General features: G+C 37.2%; 2 protein-coding genes and 1 non-coding gene across 6 annotated transcripts; 1 reads left to right on the forward strand and 2 right to left on the reverse strand.

Moving 5' to 3' along the window:
- Nucleotides 1-8,566: 8,566 nt before the first annotated feature.
- On the forward strand, nt 8,567-16,757 carry LOC104605996 (tobamovirus multiplication protein 1-like). Of its 3 annotated transcripts, XR_736720.3 has the most exons (12): nt 8,569-8,814; nt 11,320-11,410; nt 11,612-11,664; nt 13,455-13,547; nt 13,650-13,721; nt 13,834-13,906; nt 14,169-14,214; nt 14,592-14,655; nt 15,349-15,402; nt 15,494-15,571; nt 15,970-16,177; nt 16,306-16,757. XR_736720.3 is itself a non-coding variant. In XM_010270979.3 (11 exons), the coding sequence occupies exons 1-11, from the start codon at nt 8,635-8,637 to the stop codon at nt 16,066-16,068; spliced, it is 903 nt and encodes a 300-aa protein (XP_010269281.1). In that variant the 5' UTR covers nt 8,569-8,634; the 3' UTR covers nt 16,069-16,341. The 3 variants fall into 3 exon arrangements, 2 of the variants coding, with proteins under 2 accessions (XP_010269282.1, XP_010269281.1); XM_010270979.3 differs by having other exon boundaries at nt 15,970-16,341; XM_010270980.3 differs by lacking the exon at nt 13,650-13,721 and having other exon boundaries at nt 8,567-8,814; nt 15,970-16,341.
- TRNAG-GCC (transfer RNA glycine (anticodon GCC)) lies at nt 15,741-15,811 on the reverse strand. Its single transcript has one exon. It is a non-coding gene; the product is annotated as a tRNA-Gly (tRNA).
- A 2,371-nt stretch (nt 16,758-19,128) lies between the features above and the next one.
- LOC104606024 (cryptochrome-1-like) lies at nt 19,129-25,783 on the reverse strand. Of its 2 annotated transcripts, XM_019199210.2 has the most exons (6): nt 25,202-25,783; nt 24,472-24,690; nt 22,549-23,255; nt 20,064-20,880; nt 19,571-19,661; nt 19,345-19,485 (listed from the first exon to the last, which is right to left on the reverse strand). In XM_019199210.2, the coding sequence occupies exons 1-4, from the start codon at nt 25,512-25,514 to the stop codon at nt 20,128-20,130; spliced, it is 1,992 nt and encodes a 663-aa protein (XP_019054755.1). In that variant the 5' UTR covers nt 25,515-25,783; the 3' UTR covers nt 19,345-19,485; nt 19,571-19,661; nt 20,064-20,127. The 2 variants fall into 2 exon arrangements, with proteins under 2 accessions (XP_019054754.1, XP_019054755.1); XM_019199209.2 differs by lacking the exon at nt 19,571-19,661 and having other exon boundaries at nt 19,129-19,485.
- Between the last annotated feature and the right edge of the window lie 1,647 nt (nt 25,784-27,430).

Raw genomic sequence — 27,430 nt, forward strand, 5'->3', positions numbered from 1 at the left:
GACATGAATAGCAAAAAATAAAAGTAAAAAAAAAAAAATGACATAAGAGGGTGGTTATTAGGGATGGGAGAGAAAGAGCAAGTGGTCTAGTGTTCAATTGTCATTGTCCCATTATAATTGATTAAATTTCTAAGCAAGGTATGGATGGGCCTGTACTTATTCATTCTTCAACCCTAATAGGCCCTCACTGAAGGGGACATGTTAGAGAACGAAAACCTATTTAGGGACCTCACCTAACAGCTTAAGCTTTTAGGTTGAATATGTTCATTAAGAAAATTTCATAAAGAAAAAAAAAGTTATAAAGTAAAATAAGGTACAAGTTTTAGGAATTGAAAGCAAATTAGGAGAGAGATGGATTTATAGTATGGTCATATGCTAAAAAAAATTAATGAAGGGAAAATTATAAAATAAGAGAGTAAACACATGCCCAATCTCATATTTGAATTGCTTTATTTTCACAAATATTTTAAGAAAAAAACATTGGAATTGGAGAGCCACTTAAACTGGTGAAATCAATGGCACCCGTATTATAATTAGGGCCCAAAATGTATATTCACACCTGTAATGGGGCCGTACCAATTCAGGTTTGTAGGGTTGACCAGGACCACTGAACTGATGGGCCTATATGTATCGTACCTTAATTATTATATTATTTATTAGTATAAAAATTGGTTTTCCTCAAATTCAAAATTTTGTTTAATTTTATCCCAAATAAAATGTATTTACACATTTGTTGCAAGTTAAATTAAGATAATTGTCTATTTACTTTTCATTGTACACTTTTCCTATTTTGCTTCGTGGTGGACCTGGTGGTGACCGTAAACTTAATTTGTCTTAATTTTGCCCCCAAAGTACATAGCAAAATTGCCCAAAAAAAGAGTAGATAGCAAATTTAAATGCTATTACATGAAGGTTGTAGCTTTCTCCCATGTGTTGTTCTTTTGGATCATGAAACTCCACCAATTTATTGAAAGAAGCTAAAAATTGATTAACAAAATGAACTTAGATAAACTGATTATGTAAATCCAACCTGATCCAAAATTTACACCAGTGCAATCTGGTTTTGGTTTGGGTTTTTAATTATCTGGGTCCAAATTTCTCCCTCAGTGATCACCACAGATCTTGTGGGAGAACAATTATTGCTGTACGGGGATCTTGAAATCCATTACTCTAAATATGCTACATAAGCTACACTAAACTTTAGTACAGTGTACAGATTGCTCCAACTCTACATATGTTTGACTATGCAGCAAGGCCATCGCCATTATTGAAAATGAAAACGATAGTACACACAGGAAAATCCAACATACCTGAACTTCATTGAAATAAATCATATGCATGTGTGAGGGATAAATCCAAAAATGTTCTCACACAATTCTGAGCAATTGGTACACTAAGCGTGGCATCCAATAAGCCCATTGTACATGCAATTATTTAGGTTAGGTTTGAACTGGCAATCCACTTTGTCCAACTCTGCTAAATTGGCTTACCCACATAACATTACAGTCTGCAAGAAAAAAAAAAAAAAATAGGCCCTGTTTGAATGTTCTCAATAAGATAACTACTTACAAATGGATTGGGGTTCTTGTCCTATTCATTTCTTTCTGCAGTATAGGTTGTTTAATTTTCACCAAATCTCACACCCTTGTATATGGGGTTGCAAACTTTATCCAATCGAATTTGAATTTGAATTCGATCCAGTTAAAATTTTCAATTTATATTGTACTGGTACAAACTTTATCTGATTTACCTTGATACGGTTTGTTTCTTTTCTTTCTTTTTTTTCGTTTTCTTTTCTTTCATGGGGTACACAATGGGGGTAGCCCGTCCCCAATACCCAATAATCCCACAACAGGATTTGATTCCAAGTCTCCACTACAACATGTCAGAAAACTTACCAACTAAGGGAGTGTTCAACAAGAAGATTGTCAAAAACAACATTGTTAACACCCCTTGGTAAAATTAGCTTCAATGTTGAAGTTGTAAAGATGGAAGGTTTTAGCATTAAAAATTTTAAGTGAAAGTGATAGAGCATTATCAAAGCAAGAGGAATGGAGAAAAATCCTCTATCCTCGATCCAAGGGACTATAGCTGACATGAAGATTTGGTAATAAAAGACTTAAAAAAGTAAAGCCTATTCCACTCATGGAAAAACTTTGACAGGATAATTTATACAAAGTCCTTTTCCTCATTCTTTTGTAAGAGTCAAACATTGTTTTCTATCATTTTCTTGACCGGACAGAAGCCAAATCAGTTGAATTTTTGAGTATTAAAGCACTAATTTGGACTATATTAAATTGGTAATAAGGTTTTTTGAACCAATGGGCCATTAACCAAAACTATACTCATTTTCACCAGATTTAGATTGAAAACATGTAACATCTTCGGGATAATGCAGAGGAATGAGATTATAAGCAACATTGTCGCACTTATTCAAAAGAACTGTTTTGGTGACTGGGTCAAAGTTGATTGCTTCAAGTAAAATATGTGAAAAAATTAAGAAAATGAAAATGATTCTAAAATATCTTTTAATTAAAGTCACGGAAAATAAGCTTAAAACAATAAATATTGAACGGCTTCAAAATAATAATAATAATAATGGAGAATATGACACATATTAGCGAGTTCACATTGGCACCCGACAGGGTGTGCCAACCGTGTATTACATTTTCTATTACAAATAGGGGAGATATTCCCAATACATGCTGAGATGTGCATGTAGGGTGCGGACACTGATGTGATCTCCATATTACAACTTCAAGTTTAAAATGTTTTAAGTTTAACCAAGTCAACATTTTTAAGAACCGGTCAACTAAAAACTTGTGGCTGAGATTGGATCTGGTACCAGTAAGTACACCCTTGTAAATGCACTAATTAAGTGCTGAATAAATATTCTGATAGCTTCTTTGAATCATTTCAAGCATAGGTTGGGGATATGTATATATGGGAGAGCTGAATGCTTAGTCGGAATGCTCACCGAATATGCATATCTGATCATAAGGGTATTCCACACAAGTTTTGAGAATGAGAAAAAGAGATCAAATCAGCCCACCACAAGATTGTGCCCCAAAACGTTTTAAAACACATTTCCGCCTTATATTAGAAACATCTCTCAATGATAATATCAGAAATAATGATATCATCATTTGGAGATATTTTAAATACACGGCGGGATATGCTGTGGGACGTTGTGGGGCACATGTAGAAGTAGAAGCATCCAGGTTGGTTGTTGGACTGTTAAGCAAATTTTCCATTGACAGAGCCATTTGGAAAATGGGAAGACAGTATTACGTGTGAATCTTTGCCCCATCCAAAATTCATTCCAAAAGGCCAAAATGTTTTATGTGGCCGGTCGTAATACGTCAGTTTACGCGGTTATACAATTGATGAGAACTTAGAAATTGGAATTAAAGGTTGAATACGGCTGTGTTTGGGTTGAAAAAAAAAGGTATGGGAAGGTGACTAAATACAGCCTAAAGGTTTGGTCAATTAGAGGTTTTTCGTTGATGCCGTGTTTGGTTTGAAAGAAAAGATAAGAAAATTTATACAAGTCTAAGCTTTTCTTTCAAATCAAACACACCTTAATGGTTTCACTAGCAAATCTGTTCTATATAAGATAAGACAGACATTCTGTTTAAAGTACCTATAACCTATGCTAAGATTGTAGTCTAGATAAAAGACCACTGACTACCCTAATTATCCCATAGTATGTTTTTGAAAGGCAAGAAGTTGAATTAAGCTATATGTTTGGTTGCAAAGAAAATAAGAGAAAACAAAATAATGTACTAAAGAATGAAAAAAAAAAAAGAAAATAAAACAAATATTTGCTTTTAGTGGGGACTGGGGCCACTTTTACTTTTCTCACTGTCTATTGTTTTCCTCTGCTTTCTCTACCTTTTTAGGAGAGAAAATAAAATAATTCAGAGAGAAAATTTACCTTCCTATCTGCATTAATAACTTTCCTTGTTATCCAAACTAAGGTATTTCTTTCCATATTTCCTATTCCTTTGTTTTCAATAAAATGTTGTTCTAACTTTTTTATTGGATGAATAATGGAAAATTTTCTTCTAATTAAAAAATTATGGAGTTTCTAACTCAATAAAGAATATTAAAATAGATTTCATCCCAATGATCGAAATTTTAATACGATATGCCCTATATCATATTGGGAACGTGTCAATATAGGAAATAAATGACATTTGGGATTTTGTCTTAAAAAAAAAATTATATGCTGTCGAAACATCTGATATGCAAGTTCAGGCATACAAGGTAAAATGGATACTTTTAGCCTTTCCTCGTCCTTCTCTTGTGGTTTTACCATATATAGAAATAGAATGCCAATGTAAATCTTATTTGGGTCCTAATAAAAATTTGTAATACAAAAGTACTTAAATTTGGGGTTGTTTGGAAGGTCTCATAAATTATTGAACCTTTGGTTTAAGAGAATGCCAAAAAAAGAAAACAAATTTTCTTCTGTCATGTCATGTGGAAGGGGCTGAAAATTTACCGCTGAAGAAGGTGACAAAAAAGCTGCAAACTGAATAGGCACATGGAAGATTCTTGGATCACTTTGACTTTTATGCTTTTTGCAAGGAGATTTCTTTGCTGGATTTCTTGTCTAGTAAATCTGTTCTTTCCTGCCATGTATGTTGGTGTGTTGGTGACGAAAGGGCCCATTTCACAGTTGTTGACTTGTAGTACAAACACGCCAATAACCATGTAGTCTAATGGCTCAATTGGCATCCCTCCATTTGAGGAGGCATGGGCTTGAAAGTAACAGGATAAGCTATACAAACAAAGGCATGTACAGCAAGCTATATATAGAACCAATCAAGAATGTACATGTCAGTGTTTCGTTTCGTATACATGATAACCACATCCTATCTATATGAAATGCTGGTGTGTTCCTATTTGTAACTTAGTTAGGTTCAGTTTAAAACCATGGAAACACAGGTTACCAGTGCCCCATGTGCATGTGCATCTTTGTTACCCTAACACCACTGAGTTCACTTTTGCTACGCACAGGGCTAAAATATAAAATCAAATCATGTGGTCTTGGATCTATTACAGTGCCCCCCCTCTCATCTAAGGTTGGGCCATGACAGCAAATCAAAGGCTTTGATTTACTTGTTTCAGTGCAGCGCAGGATTAGTATACTGTTGTAGCAAAATATGGGTTGAACACCACTGGGGCCAAATCTGTATTGAGGGAAAAAGTAGGGAAACCTATACAAATTTTGTAAAGGTATTTTACATCTTTCTTCCTTTTCTTACTTTTTCCTTTAAACCAAACACAGCCTAAAAGAAAAAAAAAAAAGAAATTTCTTATAAGGGAGAGATAGAATGATGTTACACTTCAATTTGGATCTTAGAGCCTTTTTCATCAAACTGTAGCTCAATATTTCTTTACAACATTTCAAAAGTTTTCCTTTATTCAATTTTGTTTTATTTAAAAATTCAGGAAAAATTTAAGAGTTTCTGTACGTATAGACAGCCATGGATTGTTGGACAGGAGCAGGAACCCTTAAAACAAAGGACAGGTGATGAAGAATTTCTTTCATCGCTGATCTTAACGCATCCTTGGAGATTTTGGTGTTGGATGTGCTTTGAGAGGGGAGACATGATCTTATGTGGACCGATTTGTATAATCTGGATTAGTTAAACGCAATGTCTGTGAAACAGGTTATGGAACTAATGATAACATTTCATGCCAGCCATTTATGCTAAAGAGATGTTGAATGGTTGTGGGTATTATCAGGGGTATTCGTGAATCATGATCTGGTTTGGTACAGTTTAAAGAATTTCTAATATGGTTTGGCCATTCTATTGGGCTTAATCCAATTAAAAAGCACAAACAACATATATGGCTACATACGGTTTGGAGTGGTTTCAATCTATAATTTATACTTTGGTACTTTGGTTTGTGATGTTGCATGGTTTGGTGCTCCTTGTTGGAGGACAACTCAGATGTCGAGCCGGTGAAGTCACCTAGTCGAGCTGCAAGAGAATAGTATCAGAATACCCAGGTGGACACTCGGATGATTAAGTCAGTGAAGAATTGTTGTGAAAGCTAGAAAGCAAGCGAGCTAAATCACGTGTACCTTTTTTGAGAAATGAGATGCCTTTATATAGGCACGGGTTACTGTGGGCTTTACGTAGCACTTCCAAGATCACTGGTTCGTTTGGTTCGGAGGTGCTTTCACTTTTGGAGACGAATTCTATCGCTTATTTGGTTATCTCCAAAGTGGGCGGGATGGGAGTTAGCTCTGTCGATGAGGCAATGTGATTCCGAAGGAGTTGGAGATGATAATTCACTCGTGATAGAGGTCGCCCTGTTACGACGTGCAGGTCACCAGATGGACGCCGATCAGGTTGGCGAAAGAGATTGCCTCTTACACCGAGCTGACCAGTTCTGGGGTGTTTGTAGGTCGGTCTGTCAAGGTGGGGTCGAGGGGAATAAGGCAGATGCGATATGTTCAAAGTTCTTTTAAAGTCATTGCCTACATGACGTTGAGGTGTCATGTGACGATTCCTGGGTGCCACATGTTGCCATGTCACTGGAGGGTTAAATCACTCCTCATCAGTTTCATTTTCAAATATAGGAAACCAAACCAAAACAATAAACCATAATTTAGAAGAATCCCAAATTGAACCAAACCAATTTCTACGTTTAGACTGACCCAAACCTGAAATTTCAGTTTGGTTTGGTTTAGCGGACTGGACTGTATAACGAACACCCCTAAGCCTCAAGTATTCTACGACCGGTGTGAAACATTATGGTTGGTTCCATGGCCTACTAAACAGGTAATTTTAATTAGGTGATAAGTGAATTGGATTTCTTTTTACTTTCTTTCTTTTTTCTCTTTTTCTATTAAAGCCCCGACAACAATTTCAATTAACTAATAAATCTAGTTTTAATACACGAAAGAGAGCATGCCCTTGAATAGTTATTTAGAAATTCACAGAGGCATTATCCACCCAACGTTTGGATTCAAATATTTAAAAAGCATGATGAGCAAGAATATGAGAAATTTGGTTAAAACCTCTATCGAAATAATAAATTGAGGTAGGCGGCACCGTAAGACTTTTCCCATGTTGGGTTGTGGATAAAGGGTTGCAAATTGGATTGCCCAATTTGAAGATTCAATTACATCGGGCTTGAATTAGGGCTTGGGCCCATTAAAAACTTAACAAATTAATTCCCAAAACCTCACCCAAGTTGCACTCTAGTCGGATGGGTCACAAGGGTTGGGTTAGAAATTGCAACACCTGAATAGGGTCGTAGTTTTAGTTGATATCTATTTGATGATCCATCTTGATTCTTAAAATCTTTTGACAAGAATTGCCAAAGGAAGAAAAAAAACACTCTTCATATTATTTTTTTGGACAGTATTTACAATTTACATTTAATTCAAATGGTTGAACCATTCAAATCATCACCCATTCATGATTTCAGATATCCGACTTTGCTGCTTTTTCAAATTTAAGTGAGATAAAACAGTTTTTTTTTCCCTTGCTTCATGATTTAAAGAGCTTCCTGGATTAGAATGTACAAACAAAAACAACGGATGATTCTTAGTGTTCAAATGAAATAGGAATCAGTTAAGCATGATATAATTGCGCTTATACAAGCCAAACGAGTATAACAAAGCATGTGATAGATACATATATAATTTCCTCTTTGAAGTAGGTTTATTTATTTACATATTCTATTTTTCTAGTCGGGGGCACATCCGCACATGCAATGCATTTGTGTGTGCGTGTTTTGTGGTTAGGAGTGGATTTAAATAGAGTCGAATACTTGGCTATTCAAGCTCGGCTTGCTAGTAAATTATCAGGTTCGAGCTTGATTTGAATTAAAAACTTGAACTTGAGTTCGGTTCGAGTAAACAATTTGGAAGTTTGAACTTGGCTACTTTTAATTGCAGCTCTCCCTCAGCTACTGAATGCTGAGCCAAAGTCTCCCTAGTAGCTGATGTGTGGAGTCAAGGGTCTCCTTCAGTTGCCCAGATGACACTCTATGTATATATACTTGATTAGCCTTGTAATCCTCACAAGTCGAATTTTATTAAGCTCAAGCTCAACTCGTGGCCGGTTAATGCAATAAACTCATGGCCAACCCGAATCCAGCCCGATATAACCCAATCCCAAAATACTTTGGATTGGTTGAGGTTCCGGTCTAACCCGGCCCGACTCGCACCCCTAATAGTGGGCCGGGTTAGATATTGAGCTAACCGGAACTATGAAGTATAAATTGGTCATGGGATCACCGGCCTTCAATTTATTTGCATGGCACGAGTCCCGACGCCGGTATGGATTCTGCATGCATGGCACGAGTCCCGGCGCCGGTTTTGTGATTAACAGCAAGATAGAGCTTATCCGTTAACAAGCAGAGCAGAGCCTGCAGAGGCGAAGCAATTGACGGCCGGACATGCCACGACGTCGGAACACCCGTCGTTACCCAAAACGTGGCAACTTGTCTGCTGCATGTGTCCACACTCTCGTCTCTACGTGTCCTGTCGTTCACTCTTTCTTGTATTATTACATGTAACATCTGCACTTATTTTTGGTAGAAATAACATCTGAACTTTCAGTTGTTCACTTTAATGCTCACACTAGCTACTTAGATTTGTTAATGGCGTCGCTGGTGCGAATCGAACGCTTCGTCTTCAAGAACGGAATGTGGAATTACAGAGAAGTAGTCCCATATTCGTTCGACTGGTGGACGAATGAGAATGACAACTCCAAACAGCGACAGGAAGGCTTTTTCTACACTCTCTGCGCTTTATACGCCCTTGTTGCCTTCGTCGCCTTGGTAATTTCTTCTATGTTTCTTCCTATTTCTTTGAGATTGTCTTGTGGAATTTTTGAATGTTTCATGTTTATTATTGTCAAGGGTCGATCGTATTAATTAAGATGACCAGGAGATGATGTATGAATCAGATTTGGGGAAGCTTAAGTACTGGGTTGGTACTATATATATATATATATATATACCGTGATAGAAGCTTTAGTACTATATGCAGAAACTGAGAGGCGATAGATGCTCTAATCTCTTGGTGACCAGATAGATTTGGAAATATGATTGTTTTATTTGTGAACACTTGCTTGAGCTTGAAAAGTTGAAATTATAAATATATAAATATGTAGGAGTTGAGAATTCATTCTTGTATGAAGGAAATGGTTTACTAATCATCTTCCAGAAACTTTTCTAGAGCTGAGATGACATAGGAAGAGTCAATATTTTGCAAGAAATAAAGGATGATACAGCTCTGTTTCGCAAGAGCTATGTTCTTCCCTGGTCGTATTACAGTGTAGTAGTAGTGGTAGCTAGCTAGTAGTTACTTAAGGCTTTATGCGAATCAAGAAATACCAAGAAGGGGCCTTTTTTTTTTTTTTTTTTTGAGGTAGACGAGGGTTATTTGTTTGGAAGTGAGGTAGGAAGCAAGATGATGTCTTCCCCACTTTATACGAGAGAGAATTGATGTAGGATAAAGGTGATGCAAATTTTGCATCAGCTTTTGGGATGCAAAATTCGCATCGCCAGTGAGTGCAGATGCAGATGAGACGTACAAATTTGGTATAAGGTAGGAATGCAAATCATAATTATAAACTAACAGATACAAAACTGAACTGGTGCAAAATTTGTAACTAGTTCAGACTTGCACTGCAAACAAAACCTAAGAAAAATTTCCAGTGGTTTGAAGTTGCTTTTTGATTTTTAATTATGTAAAATAATGACAGTAACTTTGTTGTAGTGCCAAAATGATCACAAATTCAGTCGGCATTTTGGTGAAGTTCCATCAAAATACTGTTTCTGATTGTTAGGAGAGCAGAAATAGTTGTTTTTTTGGTTTCTGGGACACCGGAAATGATACCAAATGCCACCATAATCTCTCTATCTTTAAGGAAATGACAGAATTGAGGTTGAACTGCATATTTATTCCATGATGTATTACCGACATCTTGTTTTTAGCATCTGAACAATAACCAGAAACCACCATTATACATTATGTATGTGTCTTTCATGTAGAAAGAAAAACTCTATTTTGGAGTTTTCTTAGCTTTTGAACTCTTCTTAAAACTTCCGAGGTGAATTCTTTCCATAATGTCAACTCTAGGTATTTTATTGAAATGATTACTTAATTATTTAAGCAATCTATACATCTATTCGATTTCCACTGAAAACTTTAAATTGCAGAGACCTATTCAAGTTCAAGCTTACTGTAACTTAGTAATTAAAAAAAGTAAATAAGTCATTTAAATGAAATAGTGATTTGTATATTTCTTCTTTTTCTTGTTTGATCACCTTTTCTTCAAAAGAGATATTGAATTATGGCATCAGAGTAGTGGCTTACTCAGAGGGTGTTTGCCAATATGTATGATTTTTTTTTTAAACAAAAACAATAGCTACCATCGGCATAGATTATGCTTTTGCTGATGTAGCAGTTGTATTTTGTTTTAAAAAAAATCATACACATACCTATAAAAAAAAATCATATATAGTGATGAACACGCCCTATTAAGCCCAACCAAATGTGAATGTGACTTGATCCTTGAGATAAACACTAGTTGGAGAATGCCAGAGTTTACATTCAAAATTGTAAATGTTAAACCACAACATGCTTAGTTAAGATTTGTTGGTATCTTTTAGTTGCACCCACTGTTGATTTCTTCTTTCTTTCATCCTTTCTTTCTTTTTTCTTCTGGTGGAGAATCACCTATGGATAAACTTGAAGCAGACTTTTCTCTTTGCAAGATTATACTTTATATTGCTTCCTTATCAGTCTTCACCTAGCTGATATTAAGGGCCCGTTTGCTTCACAGTCGGAATTGGAACCAAAATCCTTTGGAATTGGAATGATCTATTACCATAGTCTGTTTAGTTCAGAGAGGAACCAGAATGGGAATTGGAATAAAAGCTGGAATGGGATTTCATTCCCAAGGGAGGGGGAGGGAATGACAACCAAACAGGCCCTAAATGTTTTAGAGGGTTATTTAACTGCAGTCATTTCAACAATGCATACTTTTATTTCTCATTTAAGAGCTTAGAAATTAGTTTGAACTGCACTGACTATTTATTGGGGTCCCTTAAAATATTACCTTCAATCGGTTAGAGGGCATGTTCTTAACCTTGCTGTTTATTCCCAATTAAATTGTTTATAAGCTGTCATTTTTTCTTGCACCTGGGTTAGGATCATAATGCAAATGTCTTCTTTGTTTCTAATTCACCAAAGCCAATCATATATCCTTTTTTATTTTTGTTCATTTCTTGTCCTGCATCATTGACATGAAAATTATTTGGGTCTGTGATTTACAGGTTCAGCTTACCCGGATTCAGATGAGAGTACCAGGATATGGTTGGACAACACAAAAGGCCTTCCACTTGATGAATTTTGTTGTGAATGGGTGTAAGAGACTGAATTTAATACTGTATACTGCATTAAGGCTCAGTTTGGAAGCAGTACAAATGCAAATATGTACAGCGTAAATACATACAAAATATATGGTTTTGCACTCTACATATTTGCATTTTTACTCCTTCCAAACTCAGCCTAAATGTTGAGTTTGTTTTCTTCCATGCTTTCTAAGGCTAAATTGCATGTTGACAGTGCGTGCTATACTCTTTGGACTCTACAAGAAAGTGTTTTTCCTCAGGCCAAAAGTAAGCTTCTTGGTCTTAGATGGCTAACCTGTCTTTGGTGTTATCTATCTGAAGAATATGTATTTCATAACTTTGAAGTTTAAAGTTTTTCTATTCTAAAGATGGAAAGATCCCAAGGGAAGCAGCAATCAGTTGTTCAATGATAATATATGTTATGCTATCATAATCTAATTGACTGGAGAAGATAGGATTTATAAGTTAAAGTGATATATCAGAAAACATTACATTTAGTTTAGCAGATGCTCATGAAAATGCGATGATTAATAAAGTGAAAATTCTGAGAACAGAGGGTTGATGAAACATTCACGATACAGGAGATAACAGACATTCCAACCTATCAAAGTAGTGAGGGAGCAGATAAGAAAGAGGTGCAAATCTTGTTAGAGTTGGGGATGCATGTTATATACAAAGTGCAAGAACAGGCTCTGATCTGTTTTGGACCTATCAATAGACCATAAATGGTTTGATGGGTTATTGCAGTTAGCACTGTAGTACTCTATTTACAGTATCTCTTTCCCTTATTATGCCAAATATTCATAATTGGAATCAAGTATATGAGCTTGCTCATCTGTTACTTCATATGTTTTCTGATTGATTCTAAGAAGCCACATAAGCAGTGCCTCTCCTGGGTCACCTCCTTAAGTCAGTAATGTTTTTCATGTTATATGAGCATCACATACAAAAAATTGATATAAGAATATGGTAAATTCTTCCAAAAGAATTGATGTTCAGATTCCTTCGTTTAATTTTAATTTTATATATAAACCCCTGCAATTTCTGAAAACTAGCTGAAACTGCATATTCAATAGCCGTTCTTGAGCTTATACCATGCAATTTTACCATTTTGAGTGTTATCCAACTGGGAATAACATTGAGCATAAGATTAGAAACCTAAGCTTTTAGTGTTAGAGAAAGCCTAATAGGTACTTCTAAGAGCCATAAAATTGGGCATTAGATTAGAAACCTTACTGGATTGTTTATATTTGTACCGGCATGCAATTCTTAAAAGATAAGCCTCCGAGTCTATTCTTATGATAGCAGAACTGCAGACTAGCAATCATTCTATTGTCACAAATGAGAAAACTCAAATTCTTAGTTGTGATTGTTGACCACCTAAGTTGAGCTATTCTTGACCTGAAGGAGTATTCTCCAAAAGTCTTGTTCTCATAAATCCTGCATGAGATACCATCCAGATCATAGCTAGATTAGGGGAGGAAAACCTAATTGTAACAATCCGCTAGGGTTGTTCTAATAAGGTTTCTTTAGCAGGGATTCTGGCATTCTGCTCATGCCAGATTTGCAAAGTCATGCACATTTATTTCTGCTTGAATGACCTTCATATGGTATACTAAAGAATTTTTGTTTTCACAAACATATATTGAGGAACAAATATATGAAAATGTGTGGACTTCCCAGTAAATGATTCCAATTGTGAATGGCCCTTGCATGTTTAAAACAGAATGCATCAAGGTAATATTATGCTGGTGCAAGATCATAGTTTCAAGAGGTCCGTAAGTTCCAAGCTTAGAGGTCTGATGTAGTTCAACCTGTACATGAATGCATACTGCTGCAAATGCACCCAGGTGTTTTTACCATTTGTCAGCTTATGTCTGTAAACTTCTTATGAAATTCACCTCTGCAGTTTGGACTGGACAATACAGAAGAAAGGTTCTCTTTTTCTGGTATAGGTTTAGGGTTTTCCAACATCAACTGTCTCCTTTACAAATAGTTGTTTAACTGATTCCCTTGTTTTTGCTAGTGTACTATCACAGAATTTAATTTTAGTACAGATATTTGAGATGATACTTCTGGATATCCCTGGACTTCTATTTTTCTCAACATACACATTGCTTGTCTTGTTCTGGGCAGAGATATATCACCAGGTACTTCTATTCTCAATATCATGATCTCTACTTCATAATTTATCTGTTTGGGTTTGGGAAATTGATATTAATGGGATGGTATTTTGATATTTTTGAGTCCAGGCTAGAAGCCTTCCCACAAATAAACTTAGACCTGTGTATTTTATTGTTAATGGAGTTATGTACTTTGTACAGGTATGGGATGAAACCTTTTGATCTATGAACTTGATAAAAGCCACATTGATTTTAAGGTTTCACTAGGTTGCTTTTCCTGTAGTCACTTTTATTAGTTTATCTTTTGTGATAGGTATGCATCTGGATATATCTAAGACCAAGTCAGAAGCCCATTGCAGTGGCAGTTGCTAAACTCTTCTTTTCAGGTCATTATTGCTAATTTTCTTTTTTTCTTTTGTTTCAAAATCATTATTGCCAAAATTCTTTTCTAGAACTTTTTTTTTTTGTGTACTAAAGTGGCCTCTTAGTACATGAAAAGTTGATGATCTTACATTTTTCTGGATGAAGATATTTAACTTGGTACTCTGCTGTAAGATATAATGATAGATCCCTTTTCCATTGAAACATTAATTATAAGAAAGTAGAAGTTTAGACAATGGTGTTGCTGAACCAACTTCTCTATTGCAGTTATTTCTTTCTTTGCTGCTCTTGGATTCTTGATATATGGTGGAAGGTAATAAATGATCCTTGTTAGTCTTAGTCGGCACGGGAAGATTTGTCTTTTTTCATTTTATTTCTTCTCTCCTATCTTCAGCTTATGTAACTGGGGACGTAGTTGTAATTTTGACTCTCAATGAATGAGAAAATATCTTTGGGTCGACTCTCAAGAGATTGAAGATTTGAAGGACTTCTCTTGATTGTTTTCCCTCTATGTCTTTCCATCTTTCTCTCTACTGTTTCTCCTCCTTTTCCCTTCTTTTTCTTTCTCTTTCTTATTTTCTTTTGCTTTTCATGTCAGCACAATCCTAACTGGAGAAAAGAAGAAGAAATTTCTAAGTTTCTTTTCCATGTAATGATATGTATGTTTGAAATTGTCTTAATGCCTTTCAGGTTATTCTTCATGCTGAGGCGCTTCCCAATTGAATCTAGAGGACGTCAAAAAAAGCTATATGAGGTTTGTAAACTGGGTGTGCATATTTGAATTTTGTTTTACCTTTATCCAGGAAGTGTGAGAAATGATTAATAGAACTGTATTTGTTGTTAGAGAATCAGAACATGTAAATCTACTACTTGTGCCATCATTGTTGTGGATATGGCAGTCAAGTAATTGCCATAGCCATAGGTCCTTTGTGTTTTGACAATTGTTTTAAGCGCCATATAATACTCTTTATTGTTTTACTTAAAAGGATTTCATTTATTTATTTATTTTTTAATTTAACCTGAAATGACCAAACCCAACGGGGAAATCCCAGTGAAATGTGAATTAGACATCTTCAGTAGAACTGAATGTACTCCACTACTCCTAGAAGGTGCTTCAAACAAAAAACAAAGACATAGAATCAGACCAGTTTCCAAGTGATATTCCTCAATGTCCAGAGAGAGAGAGAGAGAGCAATTTCCTGTACTGCTTCTATTATTGTATTCATAATTCAACCCTATGGATCCCTAGGATTATGCTCTTCTTTTTCCTTGCACTCTTCCACTTATCAACATCCCCCTACTTTTGCTTCATAAATCATAACCCACAACCATATCATAATAAAATTGCTATAATTTAAGAACAATGATACTCCATCCCATCTTTGTTGTTTCATTTCATTCTGTTTTATGGTATACAGTTTGATTGTTAAACCCATCTTCCTGGTAGGTTGCTTCTGTAACTGGGATTTGTTGCACATGTTTCTTGATAAGATGCTTTGTGGTAAGTTGGCTTTCTTTTCATGATTTTTACATCTATGAATGAAACTTTTGTAGAGTGTAGACCCAAAAATCTTCATGGGTTTGTCTTGTAGGTTGCTTTATCTGCATTTGACAAGCATGCTGACATTGATGTCTTGAACCATCCCCTCCTCAATTTTGTTTATTACACGGTAATCTCAATCTGATTGATGGTCTTTTAATCTTTATGTGGCATTTATCTGTATGGGTGCAATATTTATGATGCATCATGCATTGGGAGGTGTTAGAAAAGGGAGTACTCCATCTTACTAATACCAAGTGGGTAATAGTTAAAAAAATAAAAAATAAAAGAAACAAAAATGCACCAACCGGGAATCGAACCCGGGTCTGTACCGTGGCAGGGTACTATTCTACCACTAGACCACTGGTGCCTTGTTGAAAATAAGTTCTGTTATGTAATAGAAATTAAAAAGCGAGACACAGATAGTGGCAAATACATGGTCTATTTTAACGAGAACTAGTGCCATCTTTTTCTTCTTGAATGCTGATTCATTTCAATCTCTAAATTGTTATTTTGGGCTGCGTTCAGTTGGTTGAGATAGTTCCATCTTCTCTGGTGCTCTTCATCCTTCGGAAGCTTCCCCCCAGGCGTGTTTCTGTTTCTGATCAGTATCATCCCATTGAGTGAAACGAAGATGCTAGCAGTCATCAATTCAATGCCATCCCTCTCCCTCTATAGCTCTCATTTGCTGGAAACTCTTTTGGCATGGTTTGGCTTGCATCAAGACTCAAAGAGAGTAATATTATGTCTATTCCATATAATTAAATCATGTAGTATTATGTCTATTCCCTTGGAAAAGAAAAAGCATTTAACAGCGATTAATTATAAGGTGGTTGACATATAACATGCATATTTGAAAAGCAGGGGCTGGTTGCTTGGTTTAAGCAGCTCAAGAGTGAAGATAGTCTTGTGAATGCAGTTGGCTAATCTATAATCTATCTACGGTGGTCAGTGGTGGGATGGAATTATCTCATATCTGCAGTGCAGTGTACCCTCTGCCCTGTGTGCTGTGTACAACAGATTTGTTGATTGTTTCTCTGAGAATGGAGTTCAGTGGACAATGGGCACCTTGCACTGCAGCAGTTATTATCATACTTCCTCGGAATTTAACCATGCATTCTTATTTCTTTCTTATGGGATGAGGATTCGTAATTCCTCTTTTTTTTTTATTTGTTTTGTGCACTGTTGGATTTCACATGGTGGATTAACTAGAAATTGTCAGTCTTGTGTTTTTAGAGAGAGAAAGAGAGAGACTTTGCTGGGGACCTGATTTATATATATATTAAATGAATTTAAAGTTAAAAATATTGAAAGATCTTTCTATGGTTTTAGAAAAGATAAGTGAAACAAAGAAATATATAAAATATTAATATTATTGGGCCGGGTTCAGGTTTAGTCAGGCGTCAAAAGCCCGGGCCTGAGTTGGCTGAGCCTGAGCACGTGGGTTTAAAATTATGTTCAAGCCTGGCAAAAAATGGACCAGGCCGGAGACGGATAGCTGATTGAGCCTGAACCTGTGGTTTTAAAATTATGTCCAATACAGATTGGGCCCCGGTCCGGCCCGTTGAACTATCCGGCTATGAACAGGTCTACTTAATCTCAACTCGTTGAGGGCATTCGTTTGTTTGTAGAAAAGTAGAACTATTTTTCAACTACTACTTTTCGTCTATCCTATCAAAGGATTGAAATGACATTTCTGTTCAAGTTGATTTTTGGCCATAAAAACTAGAAAGAGGACATTGACATAGAGAGAACATCGAATCAAATAATTCAGAACTAAAATATCAAATGAACAATGCTACATTGACTTTCCTTTATGCACCTCAGGTCGGGTCACATACGCCAACATGAGGTCCCAGAAAGAAAAGTGACAGACAGTAATGCAAGGATAAGCCATGGTACAGTTGCATACTTTTTTCAACTTTTTAGAACCCTTGAATTCATGGTCCAACTTCTACCCAGAAAAAACAATCTTTCTTTTGGGGCTCTTTGCACCCTTTTTTTTTGGGTGAGGATGGGGGGTAAGAGGGGTTCTTTGCACTCCTAGTGAATTTGACCTGCTTTTTGTACTCCTTTTGTGCATCACTGCTTCTTGGGCCTGCAGAAAACGTAAAAGGTGTGCATTCCTATTAAGTAATATCAGTGAACGAGCATGTGCAAAAAGCTGGTCTCTATTTATAGAATTGATACAAAAGAATATTCTACTTAACTGATCCAAACCATTGTGGTCCATAGAATGTTTAGAATCTACAAGGCCTCTTGAGGAATTAAAGAAAATATTTCAACTTGTTTTCTATCTCCTTACTTATTAATAGAAAATTGAGGAAAAGTTCTTAACAAATTGTGCGAAATTACTTCTCTCTTATTTATGATTGTCATCATTCTAATTTTGGTAAAATTAGAATTTTAGTTCTGCGGCTTCTGCCATAGATCAGTTTAAAGCGATAAAGACATTCAACAATTGGTCCCAATTGACAAACCACCAATGAAATCCTGCTTAAGCCAGGCTGACTTACATTATTCATGAGCCTAAAAATGAAATCCAGGAAAAGCCTGGTCCATAGCCAGATGATACCTGATATGTTATTTTTTCTCTTGCTGTTCATCTTTATTTTTTATTGCAAAAATGTCAACAAACAATACATCAAATTATAAAAAAAAAACACATTAACAATTAAAAAATACAAAATTGAAAATAATATAAAATCTACCATATTTTTTTTCGGAAAAGTACAGACAGGCTCAATGCAGATTTCTGAATTCCATTGCAGAGCTATACACCAATGCCTGCCCGTAAAATCAGGGGTGGGGGGCAGAGCAGGGTGCATATGATCTCATGCTTCCCAATTTTGGAGGGATGCCAACACGGGGGTTGTATTGGTACTATTGCTGTTTTTCCTGAAACATTTTGGGTTGTTCGATGCAAATTGGTTAAGAGATTTTTCAGATACATGGTTGTGTTTGGTACTATTGCTGTTTTTACTTGAAACATTTTGGGTTGTTTGATATAAATTGGTTAAGAGTTTTTTTTTTTCTTTTTTCTACCTGAAGCATTTTGTGTTGACCAATACAAATTGCTCTTCAGAAATGCCAATTTGACATTTTAACATGATCAGCCTCACATATGCATTTTTCTAAGTGACTCTCAAATGTGATGTGACAACACATTTTTCACCAATTTATACTGATCAGCCCAAAACGTTTCAAGTAGAAACAGTAATGGTATCAAACACAACCTGGGTCATCGGTAATCTCCCATGAAATGAATCATCAACAAAATAAGATAAATAACCCAGTAGTGTATAAGAAAGAAGAGCCAGATTAAGAAACAAATTGTTGATGAATCCATTGGTTTGATAGATCATCCATAGACTCTTATGGTTTTCTTTTTCTACCGTCAGAAAATAAACTTTTCTGTCAACTTTTAAGCATTAAAAGTGAAATCTTTAATTACTGAGCTAACAAGAGTAAGCCTGTGATGGACAGCATCACTAAGGAGAAACGAATTTGTTAGGGTGCATAGGTTTTTTGTGCAGTTTACCAGGATACAAGATATCAGACTGGATGCTACACTGCAAACCCTCAATCTTGTCATCGCATAATTGAATCAAGTTATCAAAATCCTACACAAGTTAGTTATGTGACGTGAAAAAAAAACCAAGTATAGAGCAAGAGGCCCCAGATCACTTGGAAATGGATGGTAGCAAGTGTACCTGCCTTCTTCATAAAAAACGAGGCAACAACATGGTTTTATTATATACCACACCTTGGTAGCACTCTTCTTTCCTTAGGAGAATACCAATAACTATACAACAGAGCTAATATATGATACAAACAGGAAAAGAAAAAAAAAGGGGACAATGAATTGGATGACTTAGATCCCCAGTATCAACTTTGTATTGCAGACATTTTGGTTGGAGGTCGAACTGCAGAGAAGAAGAAGGAGAAAGATATGGAGAACATTGTAAATTAGGAGTTGGTCCATCAGTAGACTAGCCTATGGTATTAGGTAGCACAGCATTATCTGCCTCCCAGTTTCTTGTCCTGCAGTTTGTAAATGTTTTATCTGTTAGCAAGGTATGAATCAGATACGTTTATGAAGAATCCAAAAAACAATTTTGTAATTTACCAAGATCTTGTTGTAGTTGTAGAAGGGCAACCCCTTCCTCTTTTCAATCATGCTCAGGGGTTTTATTGGAGAGATCCTCAAAAGTTTTAAGCTAAATGATGTGAAAATAATTAATGTAAATAAATTCTAAGATATATTGAACAAATTTATCTTTAAAAACGTGACACCAAAAGACATGTAGCTAAACGATTTTACACCAGAAAAAATTGGGGGGCTTCCAGGGGAAATCATGTATAGAGAAATAAAGAAATGCTAAAATCAAATATCAGAAAGTATTTCAAGATTCTCAGTAGTGGAATGTATTTAGCATCAGAACTATTCAAAACAGTTAAGAGTTCTGGGTATCAGAAACATAACTCCTACAGCTCAGGGTTTTTAAATCATTAGCCCAAACAATTAATTAAATTGGATCACATAGAATTGCAAGAAACACCAAAACAATTAACAGGGGCCTATCCTAGTCCAATTGAATACTCAGGAGTTAATTTGTTACCAAGTTTGCAAAAGCTGCCTCCAATTCACTAGTTGGTGGGACTGAGATGCCTCTGCATATAAGATCAGCTTCTTCCAAGACCACTATTTTCGCCCACAAACCGCTCTGAATAGCTAGAACTAGAAGCGGAGGGAGCTGAAGGAGACCAAACTGGAACTAGGCCCCCATCTCTCCCTTTTCTACCACTATTGCTACTTGAAGATTCTGTGGAGTCTTCAACATCTTGTAGCCCTCGCGTAGCATTAAACAGTGGAAATGTGTCATTGTACCTAACAATTTGTGAACCACCTTGATTTGATGTTTCTCTCCTTGAGTCCAAACCTAAATCTAAATTTGCTGGTACTTCTGGTCTGCTATCCCCAGGCAGGTATCTGAAATCCACAGAAGATTCCTCCTCTTCAACTCTTAGAAATGAAGTCATGCTAGGGACCATCTGATCCTCGTATCGTTGAATCATGGTTGCTGGGTTGTTCCTGATGGGCTCACGTTCCACCTCCATTTGCACATATTGAGGGAAGGCAAATCGATGTGAACCAGAAGAGTCCCCAAGTCCTTCCTCTGTTCCATTCTCAGCTGCAGCTCTCGAAGCTGCTTCACGCTGCCACATCTCCAAAATAGCTTCCTGCAGTCTAGATTTTGCTGCATCTATTCCTATAATGGGTAGTGGATAGTTAGAGCCCAATTCCACCCCAGCAGCTTGAAGTACAGATTCTGGTGCATCCCATGGGTGGTGTATCCATTCAGTAGGTAGCCTAGAAAGTTCAGGAAGCCACCGTCGTACATATTCACCTTTTGGGTCAAATTTGTAACCTTCAAACTGTTAAAGACCAAGAAATAAATATGAGAAAGCAGAAATTAATCAAGTCAATGTACAAAAAAAAAGATTAAGCAGACAAATCATGTAACCCAGTTGGGCACTGGAATTTGCATGATTTCTATTATTTAACAGTGTCTTTAATGCCTTGCCAAATGAGAAACTATTTCCATACATAGTATGAGTAGAAGAACAAAGAAAATAAAAATTTAGGATATCATAATCATGGAATGCAGGGGCCATTGCTTGGTATAATGGTAAAACCTTGGGCTGGCAAGCATGAGAATGCTGGTCCAAGTCTGAAAGAGGCCACTTTAGTGCAAAAAAAAATGCCAAAGGTTGGGAACGTATCCAGTCTACCCCTCCCAAGACCACAGATAGCTGAGACCAACATTGGAGAATGGCCTTTATAATTATGGAATTTCATTCAACAAAAAGAAGAGCCTAAGCTGTATTTCCTTGACATCCATTATTCTTTTTCTTCCTTTTTTTTTTTTTATAAACAAAGAATCCAATCTATGACATTATTTGAGTACCAGTACTCAATAAAAAGAAAAACACAATTGTCCATAAATGGGCTTTTTGTATTGGATGGTTTATGGTTATAACCATCCAGTTATAATTCATTTGAGTGGCTGACTCTTTTGCAGGCATGTCCTTGTTTACCATGCTGCACAAAATTTCCTGGTACAAGTATTTCCCACACCTATAATGTAGGTGCAGATGGCAAATGCATTATAGCTGAATCTTTCCACACAAACTCTTATCTATTCTTACCTAAGGCCTACACTCATCATCAATAGGCACATTACTCAGCAGGCTACCACATGGAAGGTATATAGTCCAATTTAACATAAGCATAGGATATTGCTCTGTTACAAAACTAAAATGGAAAGCTAGCCAATGAAAATAAAGGACAGAGTTCCCATGTGTCTAATAACAACAAGGTGAACTCTGATATCTAAACCATAGTCCATCAACCAAGAAGGTAACGATATGATTGGACCTATGATACCCAAAAACCTTCACATACCTAGTTTACTGGTATCGGGCACGATATGTACCAAAGTAGACAGTTGACACCAGATACTGCATGGGCAGTTCTAATTAAATTTGGCAAGAAAATATCTAGACAGAGTCTGCCTGAAACTCCACTGTCACTATCCTTTTATTCAAGAAAAAAAAGGTCCTAAGAAAGACAGCTTCAAGGACCAGATACAAAAACATTCTACAAGCATATAATATAAGGGGTACCAGTACCCATATTCATTGGGAGTAAAGGAAATTGAGAGTTATATCCCCATATCCTGTACCCATGTCAATATCCATATTTGGGTATCATAGGCTTGGATCAAATGAGTAACGCCATAGTGTCTACTTGTAAAGGGCTTGTCTATCATAAATATTTTTCTCCCACAAGCCATATCCAGAAGAAAAAAGACATCCTAGCATGTAGTCAACAACAAGGCAGACAAGCCCCTTTGCCCAAGACAACTCAGCTTTTTTTTTTTTAAATCCCATTCTCTTTTTCCTTTTTGTTGCCACATAAAGTAGTTAGTAGAGATCATGTGCATTCATGTGTTAGTGCTTCTCCAGAAGGCCATGGAACATTAGCCAAACCAAAAAGGGAACCAAACTGAGCTAGAATCTTGAAAGACAATTCATCTGCACCTGTGGGTTATCTATGTGGTCCAACTCCCGACCATCAGGCAGAGTCCCAGATATATATTGCCAACCAAGAGCATCACTCTCTAAATCTGCATCCAACAAGGTATCCCAGAAATACTTCATCCCCCATCTCCATGGCAGCTGTAAGACCTTCACAAAAAAACTAGCTACCACAACTCGTATTCGATCATGTAACCAACCAGTGGCCCAAAGCTCTCTCATGCCAGCATCAACCAAAGGATAACCAGTTCGACCTTGCCTCCATGCCTTGAAATAGTTCTCATCAACCACCCAAGGGAAGAACTTAAGGTGTCCAAGAAGAGGCCTTTCATGACTGCAAGGATGGTTAAAACTCGTGTATCTCGAATACTCCCTAAGACCGATAGACTTGAGAAACAAGTTGACACTCTCTTCACCTGTTTTGTTCCCCTCATTGGCCCATATGACCTGTTTGATTCGGACTAGATTGAAGACTTTCCGCACACTCACCTCCCCAAAATGTAAATGTGGTGAGAGAAATGACGTTGTAGCACTATCAGCCTTCTTACGGTTTACAGAGTACTCAACCAATGGTCCATTTATGAAGTTGGTTAGAGCCTTATCAGCACTGCTCCATCCAGGTGACCATGCGCGAGCAAGAAGTGCATTGCTTCCTTTCTCTGATTCATCCTCAAACACTAGAGTGTCTGAAGGGCATCTTGATAAATCACCTGAAAGATTGCAAGGCACAGTTGAATGTAAGCTGTATGCACAAAAGTAGTTGTTCAAAGAATAACAACTAAAAACAAACTGTATTATACACTGATAAAGTAGTACACAAAACATTTATATATACAAACAAAACATATTAGAATTTGTTTTATTGTATTCCTCTGACCATAGAGTAGATTATGGAGATTTTGATTAAAAAAAGGACTGGATTAACCACATTAGAGTTGACAATCAAGTTAAGAAGAGAACCACTAAAAATCACACACACATACATAAAAAGAAAAAGATTCTGTGGATGCTATTTACAGAATATGCATGATGGGAAAAGTTGGACCTTTTTTTTTGGGGGGGGGGGTGCATTTACTGTCTTGGCTGACTTCACAATAGAGACCTGGCCTTGGAAACCCATTTTCTTAATCAATCCAAAGTTCAGTGGCAATTCTAGACAATGGAAATGGGTGGTTTCCACATCTAGAACTCAATAACCACACCGTTCGAACAGCCCCTCACAACCTTGCATTGGGAATATCTCCCATGAAATAAATCACCTAAGTATGGAGATATTCCCAACGTAAGGCTGTAAAGGTTGTTGGAACGGGCTTTGCCCTGACCGAAGCTGGACTCCACCAATGGAAGTATATGCTAATTGCCTTTTTCTAATATAATATCTTTCATAATGTACAGTTGGTTAATCAACTAACTGGGTCTAAGCGCAAAATGAAGCCAAAAAATAAAAGGAAATAGTAAAAATCATAAATATACTTTTGTATGTCCTAAATTCTGAACCACCTTGTGGTATAAAAAGGGTGCAATATAGGTGCTAAAAAAAGGTTGGTTTACAGCTAGTGAGCAACACCGTTTATAATTAATAGAATTTCAATCTTCTCAGAATGTGCTTTATCTTCACTGTTGAGCATTTCTTACTGTAATCTCCATATATGCTAAGCATTCCTTTGACAGCTCCTGCCCCTCACCACTCTTACTCTTTCATCTTTCTTGAATTTGACAAATATAGGAAGATTGGGTAACCTTTATGTTCTAAAGTTTATTCCCATGCCACAGTACAAACCCAACTTGACAATTGATAACAAGATAAACAAAACTTTTAAGTATTAGACATACTAAACAACATTATAATTAATCCAATTTAACCTACAATGTTTAGGACTTGCTATAAAATGAAAGACTAAGTAGTAGGCCTGGAGGAAACCAAACCTGAAATTATCTTTTTAGGAGGGAGCAGGGGTGCTGCTGGATCATAAGGCATGCTAAGGCACTTATTCCAGAAATCCACGAAGGTGGCGAATGGGCGACCATCCACATCTGTAATCTCCCATGGCTCATAGAGCAAATCTGCATTGAAGGAACGGACAGTTATGCCTTGAGCGGACAGCACCTCCTTTGCTTGGTGGTCCCTAACAAGTGACAAGGGATCTGCAACACAGAAATGAAGTTCTCTTACATTTGAACTTCTACTCAACAAAACAGGTTACAAAGTTATCGACGCTCTACTTCCATAAGTAGTATACTGCAAAATCACAAATAAATAGGTGATATGGGTAGCCACTCGGGAAACATGATAGAAGAAGAAAAGATGGGAACCAACATAGGAAAGACATGAAAAAAGAAGCTCAAAAGACACGCATCCCAGACATCAAATAATTCTATAATAATGAGTAACAGCACTCTGTTGTATATAAAAAGAAAAGAAGGAAAGAAAAAAAATCATTATAGAAGACCATTTACTGTAAACATCACAAGCACTATTTGAACACTTTTCGCATTAATTGAAAAAATTAAATATAATATCATAACACTTCCCAAAAATTAACAATACAAGCATATTAATTAATACAAGTTACGGGCAACTGGCAATCTCAGAGAGAATGTTGAAAGAAAAAGTGATTACAAAGAAAAACAGAGAGGAAAGTAGAAAGAAACTTACCATAGAGGTCATTGAAGAAGAGCTGAGTAGCACCAGTGGATTTGACAACCTCTATGAGAGAAGAGACACTATTAGTAGACCTCTTCGTGACAAGAGATGTACCCAGACTCCTCAAGGTAATATCAAGGTGAGCCAAGGTCTGCTTGAGCCACCATCTTGAGACCCTGCCAGGATAATAATGACCCTCTTCCTCGGGTGCCCATATGAACACTGCGATCACAGCCCCTGCCCTCACACCAGCAGCAAGAGCAGGGTTATCCTCGATCCTCAGATCCCTCCTGAACCAAACTATGCTGCACCGGCCACCTGACATCTATCCAACAACCAATCCAAAACACAACTCAAATCTCTCAATGAAATATCATCTATCTCTCTGTTTAATTTTTTCAATTCTTACTTCATATCAAGAAAATGATGGCAAATAAAACCCAGTTGCATCGGACTTCTCAATTCATATACTCCAGATCCTTTGATTTTTCGTGCATAAAGAAAATTGGGTAGGGGATTACAAGAGTTGTCAAGACTAGCTGTGTTCTTATCCGTTGCTTTCATTACAACTTAACTCTTTCTAGAAGATAGATTAGAGGAAGTCATCTTCTTCTAAACATTTAAGAGAAGAGTAATGGTTAATCTTTAATCATTGATGGGGACAAGGAAGGAGGGCCATACCAATGTGATAGATGGGCAACTTGCAGCCACAGCCGATAGACTGACAGCTCTCTTTTTTCTCTCTCCGTTTTTCTTTTCCTTATCCAACGCGACAAAACATCCTGCCACAACCTTCCTCAAATTGGAATTTTGTGAAAGGCGGGTTGAATTTTTTTTACCGATTTTACTAGTTTTGTGGAGAATTTCTACTCCTCTCTGATGCTCTTGCATCCGATTGACGATCCATAAATCGGGCCCGACGACACACGCGCCGTGTCGGATACGGTACGATAGATTGGACCTTGCCGCCCACGACCTATAAATATTTATACGGAAAAAACTATGATGCGGGAAAGAGATGACATCCAAAGAGTTTTGATCAAACAAAACCCACCTATTAATTTTGATAAATAACATCTCATTGGCTATCACATTTATAATTCTAGTCAGACGTTTTTCAGTTATTATATCTTTTTCATATCATAGTCGAACCCTTATTTATACATATATTATATATAATAATAATATAAAATATATAATATATTAATATATATATAATTTTATTATATTATTTCATTTTATTATTGCATATATAAACAATTGTATGTGATGATGCACAATCTGGCCGGTCTTAGCTGTCGATGATCTTGCCTCTGAACTGAGTAACAGGGACCTGAAACGGAAGGAGAAGAGAAGCTCCGGGGAGAACCCGGCGTAAGGGCTCTGAAGCTCAAGTTAGAATCCTTCAAAGGCAAGATAAACCAGATAGCGCGAAAGTTAGCATACCTCGTTCCTGGGGGGGTAGAAGCCTTTTATAACCACCTCGCGCACTCACTTCCAGGCCTCCGTCAGGTTGGGCATGATTACTTCTGAACTCCTACCAGTTCGGGTGTCATTTCCTCTGGCCGGACAGAACCGCCACTGTTCCTTTTGTCGGAGCCGTCTCTATGGCTAGTGACGACGGTTGCAGGTGGCGGTGGCAGGAAGCCGTTTGAAATGCGGCTGTCAGGCGTCAGATCCCAAATCAGTCAGGCGCGTCGCCCTTGGATACGGACGTCCTTGGTGTCGGGTACGTTTGGCTGGCCTGGTGCTTTGGAAGTGAAGTGTTGGAGTGGCGAGCGAGGTGTCTTGAGTTAGGTTTGGAGTGTTCCGAGCTGCCGTGGGCCAGCTCGGGTCAGCTTTGTGAGGCTTGGGGCCCAGTATAGTTTGGGCTCCTTGCAGGGAGCTCGGGTTCTCAGTAGGGAGCTCGCTCTTAATAGGGAGCTCGCTCTTAACAGAGAGCTCGGGCTCATAGTAGGGAGCTCGCTCTTAATAGGGAGCTCGGACTCCCAGTAGGGAGCTTGTTCTTAATAGGGAGCTCGGACCCTTAACAGGGAGCTTGCTCTAAACAGGGAGCTCGGGCTCCTAGTAGGGAGCTCGCTCTTAATAGGGAGCTCGGACTCCCAGTAGGGAGCTTGTTCTTAATAGGGAGCTCGGACCCTTAACAGGGAGCTTGCTCTAAACAGGGAGCTCGGGCTCCTAGTAGGGAGCTCGGGTTCTTAGGGAGCTCGGACCTTTAACAGGGAGCTCGCTCTTAACAAG

Source organism: Nelumbo nucifera, chromosome 1, assembly GCF_055504915.1.
Source record: "Nelumbo nucifera cultivar China Antique chromosome 1, China Antique-T2T, whole genome shotgun sequence".
In the NCBI taxonomy this organism is placed as follows: Eukaryota; Viridiplantae; Streptophyta; class Magnoliopsida; order Proteales; family Nelumbonaceae; genus Nelumbo; species Nelumbo nucifera.